We start from the raw sequence: 23,381 nt of genomic DNA, 5'->3' as shown, positions 1-23,381 counted from the left end.
CTGAAAGTCTAACATCAAATTCAGTGCTTGATTGGTCTGTTTTTCAAGGATTGAATATGCTTTTTTTCTTAATATTTGCAAAAGTAAAACATGTTTGAAATATTGCCTTAAAAAAAGGCAACAATCGTGATGAAAGATATTTTTGTGACAGACGTTCCTGATCCACCCCTATCTTGAGGATGAGCCGTTCACCGTGGGGAAGGCCTTATCCACATTGTCCTTGTTCAATCTACTTCAACTTCCATGCTGGCTTATCACTCATTTTGTCAACACCTTTGTCACTGCTAATGTCAGTGTGAAGCGCCTGCTGCCATATTTCCTTGCAGAGGAAGTGGAGGGACCTGGAGGTCGTGGTGCAAAGACACACACACACAGCATAGGAGTGGAGACAACAGATCTAGATGTAAGGCGATTGTATAAAAGACACACCAGTTAACAGAACCTTTTAATACAAATTTAGAGGTAGATACAGTAACCAAACTATGAATTACACTGCATCATACAGCTGTTTTGTCCTTCTATGATTCATTAGTGATACAAAGGACCTAAATTTTGAAATCTGAGAGGAAAATTGAAAGTTATTAAAAGAAAAGTCAAAATCTAGATTTCTAGATTCAGAGTTGCACTAGCTCTATAATACATTAAATTTCATTAATTTCATACATCTGATAATCTTTTAACAAACTTAATTACATGTGTGTATCCTAAACCTTGTCACCATTCAAGTGCATTCAAACATGACATGCAGGTTATAGCAAACCTTGTGACTTATAGTCAACCAGCAGTGTCTACCACCTGTAATCTTGAAGATTGTACAAAACCACACAAGTGAATAAGCACCTTCAGATACAAATTTAGAGTTTGATGCAGTAGAGCTAAACATAGAGCTCTTGTAAATATTGATGTTACTTCATCAATATCTCTATCTGCTGAATCACATCTTTGCAATAGCTAGAGTTCCTGTGGGCCAATGAGGCATTAACGCCAAGGTCATTTATTATACATATATAGAAAATCAGTTTCCTTGTGATACTTTGAACTCTGTTGGCCATTTGATAAAGAAAATCTTGTAGTGACCAACAAAACCTAATCTTTGTATAATCGTGTTGTCAAAGTCGATTGCTTGGGATGACCTTTCAGACTTGGTGGTCAAAGGTTAAGATAACTGTTTCAATGCCAGTAGTTGTAAATTGCTTTCCTCACCATAACTCATACCTTTATGGAGGATTTAGTACAAACTTTAAAATGCTTCCCAATGGATAGGGCTTAATTGGAACTGTTTTTCCAGGTTTTGTTGTCATAGTTCAAGGTCACTTTTATTATGAAAATAAATTAGGTTTCTGCACAATAACTGTAGTTTCCTTGCTCAGTCAGCCTCATCCTTAATACCACTACTGTACTTTTATCAATTTAACTGTTAGAGCCATGCAGCCAGATTGTTCACTTCCATGGAGGAAAAGTACAATTAGTCTGCTACCTAATAAAGAGGTCATTATTGTAAAAAGTAACAAGATGTAGGAGGCTACCTGGTCAATCCATCTTCATTACCCCTCTTCCTCATCCCCTTAGAAAATATTTTAATTGAACTGTATTTGTTGTTCATGTGTTTATTTATTTGTTTATTTAATAGTTGTAGATGGTCTCCAACAAATATCTTCATGTAATGGAAAATTCTAAATGCTAAACTTTGAATTTGACACTGGCAATATTGTTTGTTTTTGCAGAGTATAAGGTTGGGGCTGGTAGTAGATATTAGCAATGGAACTAGAAAAACCAGTTCTTTACTAAGAAAGGATGAGGACACTTGCTCTCTCAGCTCATTAGAAAGTACCTACTCCCGCACACCCATGCACAGTCGTCATGGCAGTAGGGCCTCTCTTCTGGACACACATGAGGCCAACAAGCGGGCCAGCATTGGAAGGACCTCGGCAGGCTCAGGTATGACAGGTGTTTCTTGTTATGCACCAACTTTACATCAATTTGTTTCACATGAATCAGTTATCACAAAGTTGAACTTTTTGGTGTTATCCAGGGTAGTTTTCCAGCCTATTAGATACGTTAACAGTATCAGTCTTAGAATCAGACAGAAACTCATTTATCTCCCTAAGGTTAACAATAAGATATTCATCTGAAGCAAAATGTCAGATCTACTGCCATACAATTTATACAAATTATATATAAAGGTTTATAGCGTACTCTGAAATTGCTGGCTCTGCCATCTTTTGTGTATATCTTAAGTTTGTTGACCTATAATGGGTTAAGCCCAAATATATGCAACTTTAACTAAGAAATTGAAGAGAAAAATTAATCTATTTATATGGATATAGTAAAAATTACTTATCTGAGAAAGACTTAAGATGATACCTTGTGTTGATATTGTATAAAAGCAGTTGAAATTCACTCTTTGTAAACATATCTCTGTTAACAATCGTTGCCAAACTGAAATTGGAAAAAGTTTTTGATGTCTCCTTGAAAGGTCCATTATTACTATAAATATGTATACTACACAATGTGCCCTCAATTGACTAGATACACCTGCATTCTGTCTGTGATATTACTTTGTAAAAGGTGCACAGTAAGTGCAACACCACACTTATCTTGTAAACACTCCTCTGAAGAGAACGCAGATTGGTCACATGTTTTTTTAATGGTGGCTAGGAATTACATAATTGTTGGTATTTTTAATTGGGCCCACATTATTAATTTTTCATTTGTTTTAATATCCCTACAAAGTGTTTCTTAATACATACTGCATAATTATCAAGTGGAAGTTTACCAAATGATGGGTATATTGTGGCATGAAAGCATACATTCAGATTTCGTTTTTCCCAAGCTTGAGGAAGATTGTAATTATATCACAGACCTTATTTCATAAAGGAATGACTAGTTCAGCATGTCAGGTAGTTTGATATATGATATTAAAGTTCTAAATTTCTAACCTCAGTGTTGACAGTTAGTGAACCCGCTGAGTCTGGACGGCGACGCCACACAAGTGGTGTATCTACAGAGGATGAGGATGATGTTGCAGATGTTACCACAGTAATAGAACCCCGAGCAACAGTGGAGGTCAGCCATGGTAACTTCTCCTGGGAGCTGGAAACTAGGGAACTGTCATTGAAAAACATTGACATCAGAATACCATCAGGTGAGTCAACCTGTAGAACGAATCAGTAAGATGGCCATACACAAGAATAGTGTTATACAGACAAAAGGTTTGGTAAATGAAATGGAACTCGGATATTATCCTCTACGAAAAATTTAAAAACTTAGTTTGTTTTTAATCAATACTTGTAAAACAAACTATAAATTTATGATATCAAGTGTACTAAGGGCTTTACTGGGGGAGGGAAATCTGTGTATCCATGGAAACCCTCGTGATTAGGCAGTTGACCCAATACCTTTCATGTCTGGTTTGGAAAACATACCCTGATGTAAGATTCTCTAAACTATATATTAAAGTCTTGGTATCAAATATGCATGTAAGCAAACTGACATATATGTTGGGGTTTTTTTTCAGGAAAGTTGACAATTATTGTTGGTCCTGTAGGATCTGGAAAGTCTTCTTTGTTATCTGCTATTCTCGGAGAAATGATCACCGTATCAGGAACAGTAGACTGGAACAGGTAGGCTTTCAGCCCAAAGTCACATGACATGTGAGGTCAAAGTCCTTCAAGCTTGTTCAGAAAGAGGACAGGCAGTTCAAACTTTAAAAATTTCAAAACAATACTTGTATACACGATTATATGATTACCTTACAGTCTGTGTAAATAATTATTTAGTGAAGAGAATTTTTATTTTGTTGAGTAATATATGTATTTTGATAAGTACAATTAAGTAATGGTAATTGTACTAATTATCTTTGGTCTGCAGAGGGACAAGGCGTGCTTATGTTTCCCAGAAACCTTGGTTACTCAATGCTTCACTTAAGGACAACATCCTGTTTGGTCAGCAGTTCCAGTGGCGAAGGTAGTTATACTTTATACATGTATCCAAGTGATGTCTGTCTATCCATTACCTGTATCCAAGCAATGTCTGTCTATCCATTACCTGTATCCAAGCAATGTCTGTCTACCCATTACCTGTATCCAAGCAGTGTCTGTCTATCCATTTCCTGTATCCAAGCAATGTCTGTCTATCCATTACCTGTATCCAAGCAATGTCTGTCTACCCATTACCTGTATCCAAGCAATGTCTGTCTATCCATTATCTGTATCCAAGCAATGTCTGTCTTTCCATTACCTGTATCCAAGCAGTGTCTGTCTATCCATTATCTGTATCCAAGCAATGTCTGTCTATCCATTATCTGTATCCAAGCAATGTCTGTCTATCCATTACCTGTATCCAAGCAATGTCTGTCTATCCATTACCTGTATCCAAGCAATGTCTGTCTATCCATTACCTGTATCCAAGCAATGTCTGTCTACCCATTACCTGTATCCAAGCAATGTCTGTCTACCCATTACCTGTATCCAAGCAATGTCTGTCTACCCATTACCTGTATCCAAGCAGTGTCTGTCTATCCATTACCTGTATCCAAGCAATGTCTGTCTATCCATTACCTGTATCCAAGCAATGTCTGTCTATCCATTACCTGTATCCAAGCAATGTCTGTCTATCCATTACCTGTATCCAAGCAATGTCTGTCTATCCATTACCTGTATCCAAGCAATGTCTGTCTATCCATTACCTGTATCCAAGCAATGTCTGTCTATCCATTACCTGTATCCAAGCAATGTCTGTCTATCCATTACCTGTATCCAAGCAATGTCTGTCTATCCACTGCCTTTAACCCTAATGATTTGTGTAATGACTTACTTTTTACTTATTAAGGTTTTGACTAATTTTACCCAAGCATTGTACCTGTTGTCTAATATTTGTCATTTTCTTTTCATTTAACCTTTTACTAATGATTTGTGTAATGACTTACTTTTTACTTATTAAGGTTTTGACTAATTTTACTGAGGTTCATTTTATCTGTTCCATAGATACATATTACCTGATTGTCTAATATTTGTCATTTTCTTTTCATTTAAAGTTCTTTTACAATCCAGAATTAGACTACATGTTGTGTCTATTAATATCTGTGTGCCATGTTTCTGTTTACATGATTCTCCACTGCATTCTTACCTATCTAAGATTGTGTTCTGTTATTACTTGCAGCACTGTGTTATTCCTGGTGAATGGTTCATTTTCCATTATAAAACACATATATAATTAATCAATTAACATCTAACATGTCCAGAAGGTAAAGCCTTCCTTACTGAAAACCTAAGAACTGATTTTTTTTTCAGATACAACAAGGTGTTGCAAGCATGTGCATTACAGCCAGACATAGCCAACCTGCCTGCTGGTGATAACACAGAAATTGGGGAAAAGGTAGGAATAGGGAGGGACAACAGAGAAATAGGGGGAAAGGTTTGAAAAGGGAAGGACAATGACACAGTAGTAGGAGGGGAAGTGGGAATAGGAAGGGACAAGACAAAAACAGGAAGGAAAGTACGAATAAGGAGGGATAACACAAAATGGTGGGAGTAAAGATGATAGAAAGGAGGGATAACACTTCAAAGTTGACACAATGAAACTGGTTAGTCAACATCAGGAGAACTCTTTACTCTAAAGCTTACACAGTGATATTGGGATGTGAAAATCACTAGAGTTCTTTTTACCACAACTGATACAACAAAATTGCAAAACTAACTATTGGATTTTTACAGTGCAATTCATTTTTATATAGTAAAAAGAAGGAAGAAAATGCTTTGATAGATATTTTGTGTACACTCATAATAATGACCATATTTATATTATATAGATATTTTGTGTACACTCACAATAATGACCATATTTATATTATATAGATATTTTGTGTACACTAATAATAATGACCATATTTATATTATATAGATATTTTGTGTAACACAAAATAATGACCATATTTATATTATATAGATATTTTGTGTACACATAATAATGACCATATTTATATTATATATGTACACTCATAATAATATATTTTTATTATATAGATATTTTGTGTACACACATAATAATGACCATATTTATATTATATAGATATAAAGTCAACATCAGGAGAACTCTTTACTGTACACTCATAATAATGACCATATTTATATTATATAGATATTTTGTGTACACTCATAATAATGACCATATTTATATTATATAGATATTTTGTGTACACTCATAATAATGACATATTTATATTATATAGATATTTTGTGTACACTCATAATAATGACCATATTTATATTATATAGATATTTTGTGTACACTCATAATAATGACCATATTTATATTATATAGATATTTTGTGTACACTCATAATAATGACCATATTTATATTATATAGATATTTTGTGTACACTCATAATAATGACCATATTTATATTATATAGATATTTTGTGTACACTCATAATAATGACCATATTTATATTATATAGATATTTTGTGTACACTCATAATAATGACCATATTTATATTATATAGATATTTTGTGTACACTCATAATAATGACCATATTTATATTATATAGATATTTTGTGTACACTCATAATAATGACCATATTTATATTATATAGATATTTTGTGTACACTCATAATAATGACCATATTTATATTATATAGATATTTTGTGTACACTCATAATAATGACCATATTTATATTATATAGATATTTTGTGTACACTCATAATAATGACCATATTTATATTATATAGATATTTTGTGTACACTCATAATAATGACCATATTTATATTATATAGATATTTTGTGTACACTCATAATAATGACATATTTTTATTATATAGATATTTTGTGTACACTCATAATAATGACCATATTTATATTATATAGATATTTTGTGTACACTCATAATAATGACCATATTTATATTATATAGATATTTTGTGTACACTCATAATAATGACCATATTTATATTATATAGATATTTTGTGTACACTCATAATAATGACCATATTTATATTATATAGATATTTTGTGTACACTCATAATAATGACCATATTTATATTATATAGATATTTTGTGTACACTCATAATAATGACCATATTTATATTATATAGATATTTTGTGTACACTCATAATAATGACCATATTTATATTATATAGATATTTTGTGTACACTCATAATAATGACCATATTTATATTATATAGATATTTTGTGTACACTCATAATAATGACCATATTTATATTATATAGATATTTTGTGTACACTCATAATAATGACCATATTTATATTATATAGATATTTTGTGTACACTAATAATAATGACCATATTTATATTATATAGATATTTTGTGTACACTCATAATAATGACCATATTTATATTATATAGATATTTTGTGTACACTCATAATAATGACCATATTTATATTATATAGATATTTTGTGTACACTCATAATAATGACCATATTTATATTATATAGATATTTTGTGTACACTCATAATAATGACCATATTTATATTATATAGATATTTTGTGTACACTCATAATAATGACCATATTTATATTATATAGATATTTTGTGTACACTCATAATAATGACCATATTTATATTATATAGATATTTTGTGTACACTAATAATAATGACCATATTTATATTATATAGATATTTTGTGTACACTCATAATAATGACCATATTTATATTATATAGATATTTTGTGTACACTCATAATAATGACCATATTTATATTATATAGATATTTTGTGTACACTCATAATAATGACCATATTTATATTATATTAATTATTATTATATTATTTTTCCAGGATGATCCTTTATCTGCACTGGATGCTCATGTAGGTAAACATGTGTTTGAGGATGCTATACTGAAGCGACTCCTAAGGAGGAAGAGGACAGTGATTCTTGTCACGCACCACCTCCAGTACCTAAATCAAGCAAATCATGTAAGTCAATTATCAGTGTGAACCTTAAATCTGTAATACAACACAATTAACTGGAGATTTTTGTCTATATTTTGTCATATTTATTTCAAAATGATATTTCTTATGATAAAGTTTTCATGTGTTATTTGAATATTGATTCATTTTCATATGCAGGTGATAGTTATGAAGGAAGGAAGTGTTCAGTACCAGGGGAAGCTGGCAGATGTTAAGAAAGTTGACCCAGACCTTTATGAGTCCTGGAGACGAGCTCTTCGAGACTTCAAATCAACACAAGAACCGAGGTAACAATGGTACACCATATATTAACCATGATTCAGCCACCATGTCTTTATATTGTGAAATAAATTTAGTGCAAATTCCTGCTTAGAGTGTTTTCACCACATAAAGTCTCAAGAGAGTGGTTTCTCTAAAAATGGCCTGCTTAGAGTGGTTTCACCAGATAAAGTCTCAAGAGAATGGTTTCTCTAAAAATAGCCTGCTTAGAGTGGTTTCCCAAGATAAAGTTTCCTGAAAATGTATTTAATCTGTGGGGAGTTGTTTCCCCTAGTATAAGTCTCTTAAGAAAAGTTTCCTTTTATATATTCTGAAATTGTTTGATGATTATTATTTCTCATTAACAGTCAAAAAGAGACATTGGGTGTAGACAACAAGGAGGCACTAGAACACTCAGATTCAGATGTGACTTTAGTGTCTGATAACCTTCTCAGACCTGAGGGTCATCGTCGTCCATCAGGACAGGTAAGGAATAGCAGTGGGAATGAAGCACTAGGACAGGTAAGGAATAGCAGTGGGAATGAAGCGCTAGGACAGGTAAGGAATAGCAGTGGGAATGAAGCTCTAGGTCAGGTAAGGAATAGCAGTGGGAATGAAGCGCTAGGACAGGTAATATGTAGTAATTGTCCAGGCAACCATCTTTGAATTGCGCTATAAGTATTTTCTGCTATTTCCATAAGAAAAACTGGTTTATCTCAAAGTACAATGTCATGTGACTATATCTCACAGTACATTGTCATGTGACTATATCTCACAGTACGTTGTCATGTGACTATATCTCACTATATCTCACTGTACATTGTCATGTGACTATATCTCACTGTACATTGTCTTGTGACTATATCTCACTGTACATTGTCATGTGACTATATCTCACTGTACATTGTCATGTGACTATATCTCACTGTACATTGTCATGTGACTATATCTCACAGTACATTGTCATGTGACTTTATCTCACTGTACATTGTCATGTGACTATATCTCACTGTACATTGTCTTGTGACTATATCTCACTGTACATTGTCATGTGACTATAATGTTTATATTGCATGATGACACATCAGTTTATAGTACAGTGACTTCATAAAGGACAAAAATTTAAATTCTCACTTATCTCACTGAACTGGGTGTTATTGGTTGTGAGTGACACTTCAGTCTTTTTTTTTAAGATGCTGGGATCTCTCTCACATCGGTGTCTGTCCACACAACTCTCAAACATGGAAGAAGAGACTACAAGTCAAGAGGGCAACGAGATGATGGAAGATCACAGTCACCATGACAAAGCTAGAGGTAACCATGACTTGGGCAGAGGAAAACCTTTCCATGATACAGATACAGGTAACCATGACAGGGAAACTAGTATTACATACATGGGCAGAGGTAACCATGACAATGACACAGGTAACCATGAGAGAGATTGGTAACCATGACACTGACACAGGTAACCATGAAAGAGATTGGTAACATGACACTGACACAGGTAACAATGACACTAACAAAGGTAACAATGACATAAATTGGTAACCATGACACTGACAGAGGTAACCATGGGAACAACTATTACTTTAATGGGCAGAGTAACCATGACAATGACACAGGTAACCATGACACTGTTACAGTTACCCATGACAGGGGAACAAGCATTACTTACTTGGGCAGAAGTAACCATGACAATGACACAGTAACAATGACAGAGATTGGTAACCATAACAATAACACAGGTAATAATGACAGAGATTGGTAACCATGACACTGACACAGGTAACTATGACAGAGATTGGTAACCATGACATTGACACAGGTAACTATGACAGAGATTGGTAACCATGACAATGACACAGGTAACTATGACAGAGATTGGTAACCATGACAATGACACAGGTAACTATGACAGAGATTGGTAACCATGACAATGACACAGGTAACTATGACAGAGATTGGTAACCATGACATTGACACAGGTAACTATGACAGAGATTGGTAACCATGACAATGACACAGGTAACTATGACAGAGATTGGTAACCATGACAATGACACAGGTAACTATGACAGAGATTGGTAACCATGACATTGACAAAGGTAACTATGACAGAGATTGGTAACCATGACAATGACACAGGTAACTATGACAGAGATTGGTAACCATGACAATGACACAGGTAACTATGACAGAGATTGGTAACCATGACACTGATACAAGTAACCATGACTGGGGAGCAAACAGAGGAGCTCACCAGCTTCAGTGCCTTACCATTAATCTGCTATCATGATCGTTTCTTTGGTTTCAGGACACATATTCCCCTAGCAGTGAACACAAAAGGAGATCTGTAAGGGCCATTCCTAGTTTTTGACTTAGAAGGGAAATGTGTACAGCATGCGCTCCTTTCTGTCACTTTGACAGTATTCCATGGGGCAGGTCTACCTGTCCCTTTCCCTCCATTCAAATTTAATTTGAAATTTCTTAGTTAATATATCATTTGTAACCTTCAGATTTCTCCATTGTTTTCTATCATTTGTACCCTTCAGATTTCTCAATAGTTTTCTGTCATTTGTAGCCATCAGATCTCTCAATTGTTTTCTATCACTTGCAGCCTTTAGATCTCTCAATAGTTTTCTGTCAGTTTCGGGTTTTCTTGAGGCTGGATTCTGTTATATCACAAAGCATTCTTGGGCCAAAGGGTACAAACACTGTTAATATAAGGCATGTGGCCCCCTGATGAGCCCCCTGGATCATGACCTACCTGAACAACTTCTCTAGAACTATTTAGCTGGCTTCTTTATTAATTGATCAATGCTGGTTACTTTCTCAAGCCATTTCTTTAGGAATGTGGGCCATGCGAGCATTATCATGATTGTGTATTTACAATTTACATGTATTTTTCTTTCAAACTTTTTCAAAGGATGTAAGCTGACTTTAATGATAATCTTTTGATGTATAATTACCATAGGCTTTCGAAGTTGTGGTTTGGTAACTTTGGTAAATAAAATAACAGGATTTTGGTTGACAAGTGTTAGTGCTTGTTTGGTAAACATGTTTTAACTTTAATTGGATAACTGTTTAGGGTATTTGTTTAACTACTTTAGTAAAGTTTAAAAGACATTCTCAAGCTGTGGAATGCTTATATGATAAAACTATATGTCAGGGTTGAAAATGTTTACAGGAAGCAAGATAGATGCTGAATCATCAGGAAAGCTGATAAAGAAAGAACATCGTGAAATTGGGGCTGTTGCTGCTGGTGTGTATTGGAGATATATGCTTGCGTGCTGCCCTCCACTGGCTGGTGTTGTGATTATGATTTATGTGATATACCATGCCTGTTTTGTGGCAGGTAATATGGTTCTAGCTAAATGGACAGAAGAAGTGACAGATTTTGAAATCAGGAAACAAATGTCAGCTAACTTCACTGAGGTAAATATTAACTTAATATCATTAGGATTTCTTGAAACAGAAACACATTGTATTGGTAATACATGTTATGCTTTACAGATTTATTGGCAATATGGCCATGTCCTGCAATAAGCCCACCCCCTGACTGTGGGTCAGTTTGTATGTTGGGACCCTGAACTTATTACGGGGTAGATATGGTCATCTAATCTACAGGAATAGTTAAGTGAATTTGATAAAGGGTTGGGAATTGTATGAATTAGATGGCAGTGGTAAGTATTTTAACTTTATGCTTGTATAGGCTTTCATGTTTATATATCAAATACAATGTTAAAGTGTGAGCTACAGTTAATCACGTCACAATCATCTGAACATTTTGTCAGTTGCTTATTAAATCACCATTTCTGGTCAGTTATTTTTCATACCAATGGTAGAAAATCTTCACATTTTGTGAGTACATGTTTTGATGATGATGATGATGATGATGATGATGATGATGATGATGATGATGATGATGATGATGATGATGATGGGTGTATGTGTGTTTTTACGTTTGTGACATCTTTAGATGTAAAACTAAAAAAAACTTTTTCTTTTACTTACAGACGTTTGATAATGGTCAGTACACACGACTGTACTCCATACTTAATTTAACAGGCATTGGGGGTGCAATGTTAGCCAGTGGTCTTCTGTATATTGCTGGGATACAGGCCTCCAAAGTACTCCACTTCACCATGTTAGATACCATACTACATATACCAATAAGGTCAGTACCCCTCTAATCTACCAGACTTACAAACAAAATATAAAGCAATGAACTCAACATTTGGGTACAAATAATTCAATCACCATTAACCAAGCTAAGTGACCCACTAATCCGCCATCACTAATTGAATTAAGTGACCCAAAACTCAGTTACCACTCAATGACTAGGTGACCCACTATTTAGTCTCCACTAATTGATCTAGTTGACTCACTATTCAGTCTCCACTAATTGATCTAGGTGACTCACTATTCAGTCTCCACTAATTGATCTAGGTGACTCACTATTCAGTCTCCACTAATTGATCTAGGTGACCCACTATTTAGTCTCCACTAATTGATCTAGGTGACCCACTATTCAGTCTCCACTAATCCATCAAGGTGACCCACTATTCAGTCTCCACTAATCCATCTAGGTGACTCACTATTCAGTCTCCACTAATCCATCTAGGTGACTCACTATTCAGTCTCCACTAATTGATATAGGTGACCCACTATTTAGTCTCCACTAATTGATCTAGGTGACCCACTATTCAGTCTCCACTAATTGATCTAGGTGACCCACTATTCAGTCTCCACTAATTGATCTAGGTGACTCACTATTCAGTCTCCACTAATTGATCTAGGTGACCCACAATTCAGTCTCCACTAATTGATCTAGGTGACCCACTATCCTGTCACTGCTAACAGAGCTAAGTGATTCAATTATCTTACACCACTAATCAAGTTTTAACTGATCATTGAAACATTATTTCCTGATATTTTTTCTTTTTTATAAATCAGTATTTTTAATTGACAGATTTTATTGAAATATCATATTGACTAAATGTTAATATAGAGTATGAAATATATAAAGTATAGTGAAGCTTTATTACAGCAATATTCTAGTTTAATTATCTGGTATGTTTTAGTTTTCTATGTTTCAGTTAAATGTTTATACTCTACATTGTATATTATAATTAAGTTATCTTTTCCGGTATCATTGTCTTTGATATCTCATTTAAAATTTTTTTGTTCCTATTGTAGGTTTTTCGATACGAATCCCACAGGAAGAATTTTAAACCGATTCTCATCAGATATGTCACAGATTGACCAGGTCAGTAGGAATGATGTGTTATACAACATAGATAGTTACTCTTGAGATTGTGTCCATTATAAAAAGCCAGTGTATTGATATGAAACAAGAATAGTTGCTGCGAAAGTATTTCTCAGTGATTAGAGTTTGCGCAATTTTACCACAACTTTCAAATAAAAAGGATGAATTTTTGTCTGAGTTCTTTAAACAGACAACAGTTTTCTCCCCTTAATTCATTTGTAATGTTTCTGTTGATTATGATTTTATTTCTGCCTCAAAAATAGTGAGAAAAAAAGCCACCAGAAAGTAACTGCCCTTAATAGGTTCCATTACAGTGTCTACATTACATCTCCATTAATAAAGGTTAAAACTCAGGTCCTGTGAGGACTGTTTTACAAGGAAGCTCTAATAGAGGTTAAAACTCAGGTCCTGTGAGGACTGTTTTACAAGGAAGCTCTAATAGAGGTTAAAACTCAGGTCCTGTGAGGACTGTTTTACAAGGAAGCTCTAATAGAGGTTAAAACTCAGGTCCTGTGAAGACTGTTTTACAAGGAAGCTCTAATAGAGGTTAAAACTCAGGTCCTGTGAAGACTGTTTTACAAGGAAGCTCTAATAGAGGTTAAAACTCAGGTCCTTTGAGGACTGTTTTACAAGGAAGCTCGACACGCTTCCACTGACACTGCTTCAGACAAAATGTTTGATTCATATTTAACTGTAAGATTTCGTTTTTTCATTTATTGTTGTTTTTTTTTTTGGTCAATTTTCCTACATCCGTAATCCGTTGTCCGTTTGCCATCTTTCTTTAAATAATTTTTGTTATCGCCATTTCTTATGAAGTACTGGATGGATCTCGCTCAAATTTCATATGTAGATTCCCCTTTGTCCCTAGATTTACCGATGTAATTTTGGCCCTGATCAAAAAAACAAAATGGTGGACAGGTGGCCATCTTGGATTTTGACTTTGAAAGTTTGCTATCGCTGTTTCTTGAAAAGTGCTTGATAGGTCTTTCTCAAATTTCATGTATAGGCTCCTCTTGTCCCCTCATTGTGCCTGTTAAATTTTGGGACTGATCAGAAAAATAAAATGGCTGACAGCGGGCCATCTTGGATTTTCACTATGAAAGATTGTTTTCGCTATTTATTGAGAATCGATATGTAGATCTTTCTCAATTTTCAAGTGTAGGGGCTCCTTGGGCCCTTGTCGCTCCCTTTTGATTTTGGGTCTGATCAGAAAAAAAAATGGCTGACAGGTGGCCATCTTGGATTTTGACTTAGAAAGTTTGTTTTCACTATTTCTTGAGATCTACTGCATGGATATTTCTCAAAGTTCATGTTTAAGTTCCTCTTTGTCCCTATTTGTGCCTGTTTGAGTTTGGGACTGAAGCAGCCATCTTGGACTTCACCTAGTAAAGATTGTTATCCCTATTTCTTAAGAAATACTGAATGGATATCTCTTAAATTTCTCAGTTTTTGAAATATTATTCTTATTTCCTCTGCAGGAAATTATTCTTTTCTCCAATGCCATGAGCCATGTAATATATTGTTTAAGTAGGAATAGTTTTGTAATATACCATGCTGATAAAAGATCTGGTAGGACCTCATGTGAATTTGTCAGTCATAACATTTCCTATTAAGAAACCATAGCAACAGTAGCTCTAAAATTTTGATTGATTGGTTGTTCATAATTTTTTTTCAGAAATTACCAACGACGCTTGAGAACTTGATGAAATGTTTTTTCTTGACAATCTCAGCACTCGTAGTTAATAGCATTGGCACTCCATTGTTCCTCCTGGCAGTCATTCCACTTTTAGCTTTATATTACTGTATACAGATATTCTTCAGGGCAACATCCAGGTATATATGTACAGTCACTATATCTTTTACTATGCATGGTCAAATGTCAGTGGATCTAATGCAATTTTAAAGACATTTGATAAATTACGTGTTTAATCAGCTACTTGTTATTGCTATAAAGAAATATGGTTTTGTCTAGGTTGTGAGTTCATATTGAAGTTATTCAAAGGTGAAATGGTTAATTAAAGTATGGCTTTTATCATTTCAGAGAACTCCAAAGATTGGAAAGCTTAACAAAGTCCCCTATATTTTCACATTTCTCAGAAACACTGAATGGCTTACAGACTATAAGAGCTTACAGGTAAACATACGTAACTTTACAAATGTAGAGCCACTACAAGCTTACAGTTAAGTATACCCTATCAAAATTTACAGGTAAAAAACAATGAACTTACAGGTAAGTATACAATAAAAAATTACAGGTGAAAAACACTATAAGAGCTAACAGATAAGTATACTATCTGAATTTACAGATATTAATATATATATAACATTATCTATATTGATATATAATAATTAGGTAAGTACATGTATATACTATGAGAATAGCTGATGAGAAATAACTGTAAAACCTTAAGGTCAGTATCACTCTATGAGAGCTTACAGCAAAGTATGACTCTATAAGAGCTTACAGGTAAGTATAATTATTTAAGTGCTTACAGGTAGGTATAATCTATGAGAGTTTACAGTTAAGTATTTTCTTGTAATAAAATGACACTTATGTTTGTTAATCTTTTATTTTATTGTATTTTGTACTGCAGGATACATTGAATATGTTGAGATTTCAGTTTGGTAGCAGTGAATAACATGTTTTATTTTGTTGACATTCATGTTCAAACTGTTCAGTCTTGTACTTGATAATTCTGTTGAAATTTCAGAGCAGAGGGTCAGTTTCAGTGCCAGGCTATACAAGCTATAAATAACAACACAACACCACTGCTGTTTATACATTCTGTCAACAGATGGCTTGGCATTAGATTGGTGGGTATGAAACAAGTCTGCTATATAACTAGGATTCCTAGGGTCATGTTTAATAATCTTTAACTTGCTATAGTTTAGAGTAATCAGAAATATTTTTGATATGTTACTTTGTCAAAATTTCACAGTCACGAAGGTCAAATATGTTTGGAAATTTTAACTTCCTTCTTCTACAGAGCCCTGCTCTGTAACACACTTTATTTGTATATGACCTTATATGGAAGTTTGAACTGAAATTTTCATCATGCTCAGATTCAAAATGAGCTTTACATTTAAACATCTGATTACTTGTTAGTTGATATATGTAGTCATGCTCCTGGAAAATTTCGATCTTTCAGTCTGTTCATCCTTTCATGTCTAGAGCATAACTTTGCCCACAGTTAAGCAAGGATCATGAAACTTGATGTAAACATAGGTTATACCAAAACGATATGCAGTGTACCAAATTCATGACCTGCAACCCCTTCATTATGGAGTTATTGCCCTTTGTAAAAACTTTTTTGTCCAGAGAACAAATGTGCTTTCATTTAAATTAGGACAATGACACTTGGTGTATACATAGTTCATACTAAGACAATGTCCAGTTTAGGGGTCACAACCCCTTAATTACAGAGTTATTACCCTTTGTTCAAATTTTGTATCAAATAATGTTGTTTTCCTGGAGCATGCATCAGTTTCACTGATACTCCTGTTATTCATACGTATGGCAGGATTACATGGGAGCTGTGGTGGTGTTTCTGGCTGCAGTGTCTAGTCTCAGTGCTTGTCTGGCAGGACAAACCACTCCTGCTTCAGTCGGACTCAGCATTACTTATGCCTTGCTTGTAAGTACATCATCGGCCTCATTAACATTTTCTATGATTAAAAGGAACTGTCTATTTCTGTAAAGTTTTCTTCATTAACAAAGATTTCTGCAAAGATGGGGAGGGTAAGGCGTATCAGCTGACAGTTATATATGTAGAAATGGAATTTGGGAATGGAGGTAGAAATGGGCTTCTGTTCGTCCAGATGAATTTAGAAAAGACCAATGAATCTGTGCTATGGTGTGGCATCCATTGTTCATCTATAACATCTTCTTTGAAATAACAGTATTCCAGATTGTAAGCAGTTTGACCTGAAACATCTTCTGTGAAGGAAAATAATGTTTTTTATAAATGAAGTGGTACCCCATGGAGGTAGAACTAGGCACTTAAACGTACAATAGAGTGATTTAACTTAAATCCTCTTCTTCTCACCAAGACAAATTTGAACCAAGTATGGTTTAAAACTGGTTTTGTATTTTGTGTCATGTGAGAATCGGCCTTATGGCAGGAAACTACATGTTTTACTTTTAGAATATTGTTCTATCCTAAATCAAGTGTAGATTTGAACAAAAATCAGTCCGAATTACTCGTTCTACCAAATAGCCAGATTTTGAGTTTTCTGCTGAGTAAGGGAAATTAATGGGTGTCTTCTTGTTACTGTAGGTAATGTTTTGATTTTATTTCTACATGTTTCGTATACTTTGATGATAATCTTGTTTCAGGTTTCTTTTTATTTGAACTGGATTGTCAGACTTTCAGCTGAGACAGAGATGATGATGAATTCTGTAGAGAGGGTTGACGAATATACCCAACTTGACACAGAGCCAGTTAGGCATCCAGAAGGTTGGTGGAATCAGTTCAAAAAACAATACCTAGAAATTAATTCACCTAATAGGAAATGAATGAGATTGTTTGTTAGACGACTAGAATACATATTTCCCATTAACTTTATCTGTTTTTATCTCATTTCTTTATTCTATGTTGCAAAAAAGAGAAAAGATCATTCACTATCTGTTCTCAACACCTTAATCTATAATTTGATCTAAATTCAAGCTGATATAAATCTGTATCCTATCTTACCTGGTATATGTCCAGCAAGTTAATCGTTGATATTACACATTGCCTTTTTCATTTTACTGTGTTGCCCTTTCCCTGCCAGGTAACGTTGCTATAGATAAAGCATGGCCTGAAAATGGGGAGATAGAGTTCCGCAATGTAAGTCTAAGATATGAGGAGAATCTTGACCCAGTTGTGAATGAAGCTTCCTTCATCTTACAAGGAGGAGAAAAGGTATACTTTACATCCTAATCCTTTATGTTCTTCACACCTCAGGCTAACTGCACCACACCAGCCTCAGCTCATGTTCCTATGTAATATTTATTGTTTAAAAAACTAACAGCCTTGATTGGATAACAGAAATTCACGCAATTTCACATGGTCCATACTTTACAAAATATGGAAACTTTAATAACATTGAAGTTTTCATATTGCTATAAAATTGTTACGTTAGATATTTATTCTTGTTGACTTTTGTGGTATTCTAGATCCACAAGTTCATTTGTCCATGAAATGACAAAGAGATAAAAGTTGACACGAATAATAGTGATTTTGTGAGTAAGGTTCATCCAAGAAATGAAGTGCCAATGAAAATGCATGTGTTTGAAAACCACAAAGTTTGAGCCCCATGAAAAAACACAATTTTACACTAATTGTTCTTCAGTGACAAAGTTGTCTTCCCCTCACACCAAACCCCTGTGAATTATGTAGCCCCTGTTATCTATGAATCTTCTTCTGTGTTACAGATTGGAATTTGTGGTCGGACAGGAAGTGGTAAGTCATCCCTTCTACTCAGCCTGTTCCGGATGATTGATATATGCCAGGGTCAGATCCTAATTGATGGGAAGGATACAATGAAAGTTCCCCTCCCTGAGCTACGGTCTAGACTTGCCATTATCCCACAGGACCCAGTACTGTTTGCAGGGACAATCAGGTGGGTTTTAAAAGAGAATGTGTCCAAAGATCGATATGTCACCAAACAATGTAATTTGTTTATAAATAAGGATATCATGGACGAGTGATCTCAACATCGACCAGCTTAACAAGATCAGTAGATTTTTTAATTTTATTCTTGCCAGTTTTGCCAGTTTGTTTATAAATAATAGATTCTATGTGATGTAAATGGCAGAAAAAGAATGTAGATTAGGTTTTTCTGGTAACTATTTCCTTGTCCTATCAGAATTTATTATAAGTAAAAGTTCCAAGTTTATTTATATTACAGATACAACCTTGACCCCAAGTGTGAAGTTAGTGATGAGAGGATATGGCTGGCCCTTGAAACTGTACAGTTAAAGGATACCATTACTGCCTTATCAGAACAGCTTGGTATGTGTGAACTTTTTAAAGATTTGGTTTGATATAATGTCAAGCCTCAAGTAGATTTTATATTTCAATGCTTTCACATACAAGGCTGTTGCCCCCTGGATGACTTGCAGACAAGTTCTTTTTCTAAGAAGTAGGTAATCCTGGTTAAAATTAGCTACAATATGTGACTCCGTTAGAAAGAAATGCTCTAACTCCATTGGATGAGCCTGAGGCTAGTAAGCCTGAGGTTCTAGGTTTGATTCCTAATAGTATTCCAGTTCATACCTTCCTGGTGTCTTCATGAGCACCAATGTAACAGGTTAGGTCTCTGCAAGGGATCAAAGCTGAGAACTCCCGACTTACTTGTCTTACACCTAGTGGACCAGGTTAAAAGATAAGGTCTCTCCAGCTGAGTGATATATTACATCTGTTAACTTTCAGGGCTACATGTACAACTTCTGTATATTTTAATCATACCTATGTCACCTTGGGTGGGCTAATGGGTTACTATGGCGTGTTTGCAGGTTAATAGTGTGATATTTTTTCATACCCTGCTTTGCATTAAAGGGTAGTTTGATCATATTTTTGATATGCCAGTGGACCATATTAAGAGATTTCTGAAGGTACTTTGGTTCTAGATTTGAGTATAGCTCAATATACCAGGTGTTGTAATGTTAAATTGATCAGTCTTTGATATGTGTATTTCTATGGCCCATGTTGTCCAAAGACCAAATAACCATTAAACAAATGTCCTGTTAGTATTCACAGGAATTTCATATAAAAGGCCATTTTGTCTGTTCTTCACAATTTGTAGTTGTAGAGTGATGGAAAATGTTCAGTGTTAAAACATGTATAAGATTTAATCATATATTGCATGTCTTTGCAGATTCTTCTGTATCAGAGGGCGGGGAAAACTTTAGTGTTGGACAGAAACAGGTAAAACTATTACTGTATTCAACCTCACCAGACTCTTATAACCACACTCTTCCCTTTTCTGTAAAATAGAACAAGTTCTATTTAATTAGACCTTATCAGAAGGCTGTTGATCTCTCAAAGATGTTATCTTAGAATGATAGTGATGCAAAACACAAAATAATAAAGCAAAGTGAGTTTCTTCATTTTCTCTGCAGCTATAAAATTAGATTTTAACCAAAGGATGATAACTAAAGATTAAAAGATCTTGTATAATAATCAGATGTAAACAAGAGGAATGACAGTGTTTCTGTGTTGACAGCTGTTTTGTCTGGCACGAGCATTCCTCCGAGAGAACCAGATCCTGATTTTAGATGAGGCAACAGCTTCCATAGATTTGGAGACTGACATCAAACTACAAAATGTGATATCTACTGCCTTTCAGACCAGAACTGTCATCACTATAGCTGTGAGTTATCTCCCCTCTCAAGTGTCTTGTATTTCCATACCTACTTTCTCCTAAATCTATTACAAAGGTATTTCATACCTTCCCATGCCCACAGTTTCATACATACTGTTAATAATATGTGATCGTCATAATATGTGATATGTGTGCGTCGTCCGTAAACTTTTCATTCAAAAAACTTCTTCTCAAATACTAGAAGGCCTAGGGGGCTAATACTTGGCCCATAGCATGCTGGCATGGAGCCCTACAAAGTTTGTTCGAATTAATGACCTTGACCCACTTTCAAGGTCACAGGGGTCAAATATGTTAAAATATACAAAAAACTTTTTCTCAATAAGCAAAAGTCCATGAGTGCTGATATTGGGCCTGTAGGATGCTTGGAGGAAAGGCTACCAAGTTTGTTGAAATGAATGACCTCGACCCACTTTCAAGGTCACAGGGGTCAAATATGTTGAAATTTTTAAACAACTTCTTCTCAACAACTAAAAGGCTCAGAATGCTGATATTATGTCTGTAGGATGCTTTGAGGAAGTGTTACCAAATGTGTTCAAGTGAATGACCTTGACCCACTTTCAAGATCACAGGGTTCAAATATGTTAAAATCTGTAAACGACTTCTTCTCAGTAACCAAAAGGCTCAGAGTACTGATATTGGGCCTGTAGGATGCTGGAAGGAAGGGCTATCAAGTTTATTCAAATGAATAAAGCCCACTGTTTTAACAGTAGACTCACTGTTGTTAGAGTTTGGCTTGCTTTTTGTCAGATGACCGTTAAGGCCCTTGGGCCTCTTGTTTTATTTTGCTATTACCATTTTATCACTACTTCAAAGAATATATCTATTATGTAAATAAAGATTACTTGAAGCATTGCATATGCACAATTTCACCACTTCTTCAATTATTATTGTCACTCTAGTGTTTCAGTAATAACAAAACTTTATTTTGTAGCATCGCATATCGACCATACTGAAATATGACAGAGTGCTTGTAATGGACAGTGGACGTATTGTTGAGATTAACACACCTGACAAGCTTCTGGAGGACACAGACTCACACTTTTATGCCCTTGTCCACCAAGCTAAAAAATAATCACTTTCTTACAAAAGTTTGTATTTTATATAGGTAAAACCTGAACAGTGCTTTATGTCATTGAGTCCTCATTATTTTTTATATTTGTCACTAGATGTAATAAAACTGACAGAGCAGACATGTCTGCTATATATGGCAGTTATACTGAAATCATACCATACAAAATGAAGCACTGTACAGATTTTGTATCATTAAGAAATGAATCTAGGTTATGTGCAGCACTTGAGTGATATGATTTTTTTTCAATACAAATTGAGCTGAAGTCATGGTTCAATGACTTCAGAGATTTTTTTTCAATACAAATTGAGCTGATGTCATGGTTCATGTCATGGTTCATTGACATGAGAGTTCTTTATTTTTTTCTCAATGAAAATTGAGCTGATGTCATGGTTCATTGACTTCAAAGATATTTTTTTCAAAATAAATTGAGCTGATGTCATGGTTCTTTGACAAAGAGATTTTTATTTAGAAATCTTTGAAAGGCTCTTTACTCATTAATGGTAATTGGTGATTTAAAGTGATAATCAATAAACTCAACTTGTGGATGACTTTTGAATAACTAGAGATTACCAAGACCGGGTCTGGAAAGAAGAACAGAGATATAACGGGATCTAGTTACTTTGTTGTAGTATTGACCCTGATTACTGATTCTACCACACTGCTATCTAAGATCTAGTCATTGGTAGCTATAAGTTTGGATCAGCTAATTAACTAAAAAACTGAATTTTTAGAATGAATGAAGCAGTGCAACTGAATTTTTCCCACTCTAAACTCCCAGTAAACATCAATCAAATTCTAGACGTGAAAGTCTGAATAATTATTAGTTATGAGTTTCACACTTGGTTTAATGATTGGAAACAAGTATGGGTGTAACATTAGAACCCTTTCATTTGTATGTAAACCTTCTTATGGCACAGGAAGAAACCTGGTGTGTCACATAGCATATCTGTGTGTCTCTTATAAACTCACAAAGCATTGGGATGGGATTTATAATACTCAAAGAACTGCTTCTTATTTATTGCAACTGATGAGATTTTAAGTGGATGTTTATGGTTGTCAAGGAGTTTAGGTTGTCAAGAAGTTTAGGTTGTCATGATGTGTTTAGTTGTCCAGGTTTTTAGGTTATCATGATGTTTGAAGTAGTCATTGAGTTTAAAGTTGCCATGATATTATACATGTAGTTAGGAGTTATTGGATATTTTCTTGTTGTAAGGATGTTAAGGGTAGTTAGTATGTTTAGGGTTATTACATTTAGGGTTGTTAGTATGTTTAGGGTTATTAAGTTGAAGGTTTTTAGGATGTTTAGGGTTATTACATTTAGGGTTGTATGGATGTCAAGGGTAGTTAGTATGTTTAGGGTTATTCAGTTGAGGGTTTTTAGGATGTTTCAGCTTATTTTGTTAAGGATTATTGCGATGTTTAGGGTTATTACGTTTAGGGTTGTAAGGATGTAAGGAGTTGATAGG

The 23,381-nt window shown here is 34.5% G+C and overlaps 1 protein-coding gene across 1 annotated transcript in view; it reads left to right on the top strand.

The window, feature by feature from the left end:
* LOC132552501 (ATP-binding cassette sub-family C member 9-like) overlaps positions 1-21,915 on the top strand; it is a 28,963-nt gene extending 7,048 nt beyond the window's left edge. Inside the window, exons 10-36 of the mRNA XM_060216680.1 lie at positions 152-403; positions 1,264-1,278; positions 1,455-1,459; positions 1,727-1,938; positions 2,945-3,145; positions 3,518-3,623; positions 3,871-3,966; positions 5,292-5,376; positions 5,580-5,635; positions 7,816-7,954; positions 8,108-8,235; positions 8,575-8,692; positions 9,400-9,631; positions 11,394-11,641; positions 12,223-12,383; positions 13,406-13,475; positions 15,151-15,308; positions 15,517-15,609; positions 16,187-16,289; positions 16,997-17,110; positions 17,812-17,932; positions 18,249-18,379; positions 18,892-19,079; positions 19,368-19,471; positions 20,337-20,386; positions 20,685-20,831; positions 21,775-21,915. Coding sequence (XP_060072663.1) covers positions 152-403; positions 1,264-1,278; positions 1,455-1,459; positions 1,727-1,938; positions 2,945-3,145; positions 3,518-3,623; positions 3,871-3,966; positions 5,292-5,376; positions 5,580-5,635; positions 7,816-7,954; positions 8,108-8,235; positions 8,575-8,692; positions 9,400-9,631; positions 11,394-11,641; positions 12,223-12,383; positions 13,406-13,475; positions 15,151-15,308; positions 15,517-15,609; positions 16,187-16,289; positions 16,997-17,110; positions 17,812-17,932; positions 18,249-18,379; positions 18,892-19,079; positions 19,368-19,471; positions 20,337-20,386; positions 20,685-20,831; positions 21,775-21,915 — 3,474 coding nt within the window. The remainder of the gene's footprint in view (positions 1-151; positions 404-1,263; positions 1,279-1,454; positions 1,460-1,726; positions 1,939-2,944; positions 3,146-3,517; positions 3,624-3,870; positions 3,967-5,291; positions 5,377-5,579; positions 5,636-7,815; positions 7,955-8,107; positions 8,236-8,574; positions 8,693-9,399; positions 9,632-11,393; positions 11,642-12,222; positions 12,384-13,405; positions 13,476-15,150; positions 15,309-15,516; positions 15,610-16,186; positions 16,290-16,996; positions 17,111-17,811; positions 17,933-18,248; positions 18,380-18,891; positions 19,080-19,367; positions 19,472-20,336; positions 20,387-20,684; positions 20,832-21,774) is intronic.
* The last annotated feature ends 1,466 nt before the right edge of the window (positions 21,916-23,381 follow it).

Source organism: Ylistrum balloti, unplaced genomic scaffold, assembly GCF_031769215.1.
Source record: "Ylistrum balloti isolate Yb309-2 unplaced genomic scaffold, AGI_CSIRO_Ybal_v1 Utg370252, whole genome shotgun sequence".
In the NCBI taxonomy this organism is placed as follows: domain Eukaryota; kingdom Metazoa; phylum Mollusca; class Bivalvia; order Pectinida; family Pectinidae; genus Ylistrum; species Ylistrum balloti.
The sequence above is the reverse complement of the archived record's forward strand: the minus strand, read 5'-3'. Positions and strand labels throughout refer to the sequence as shown.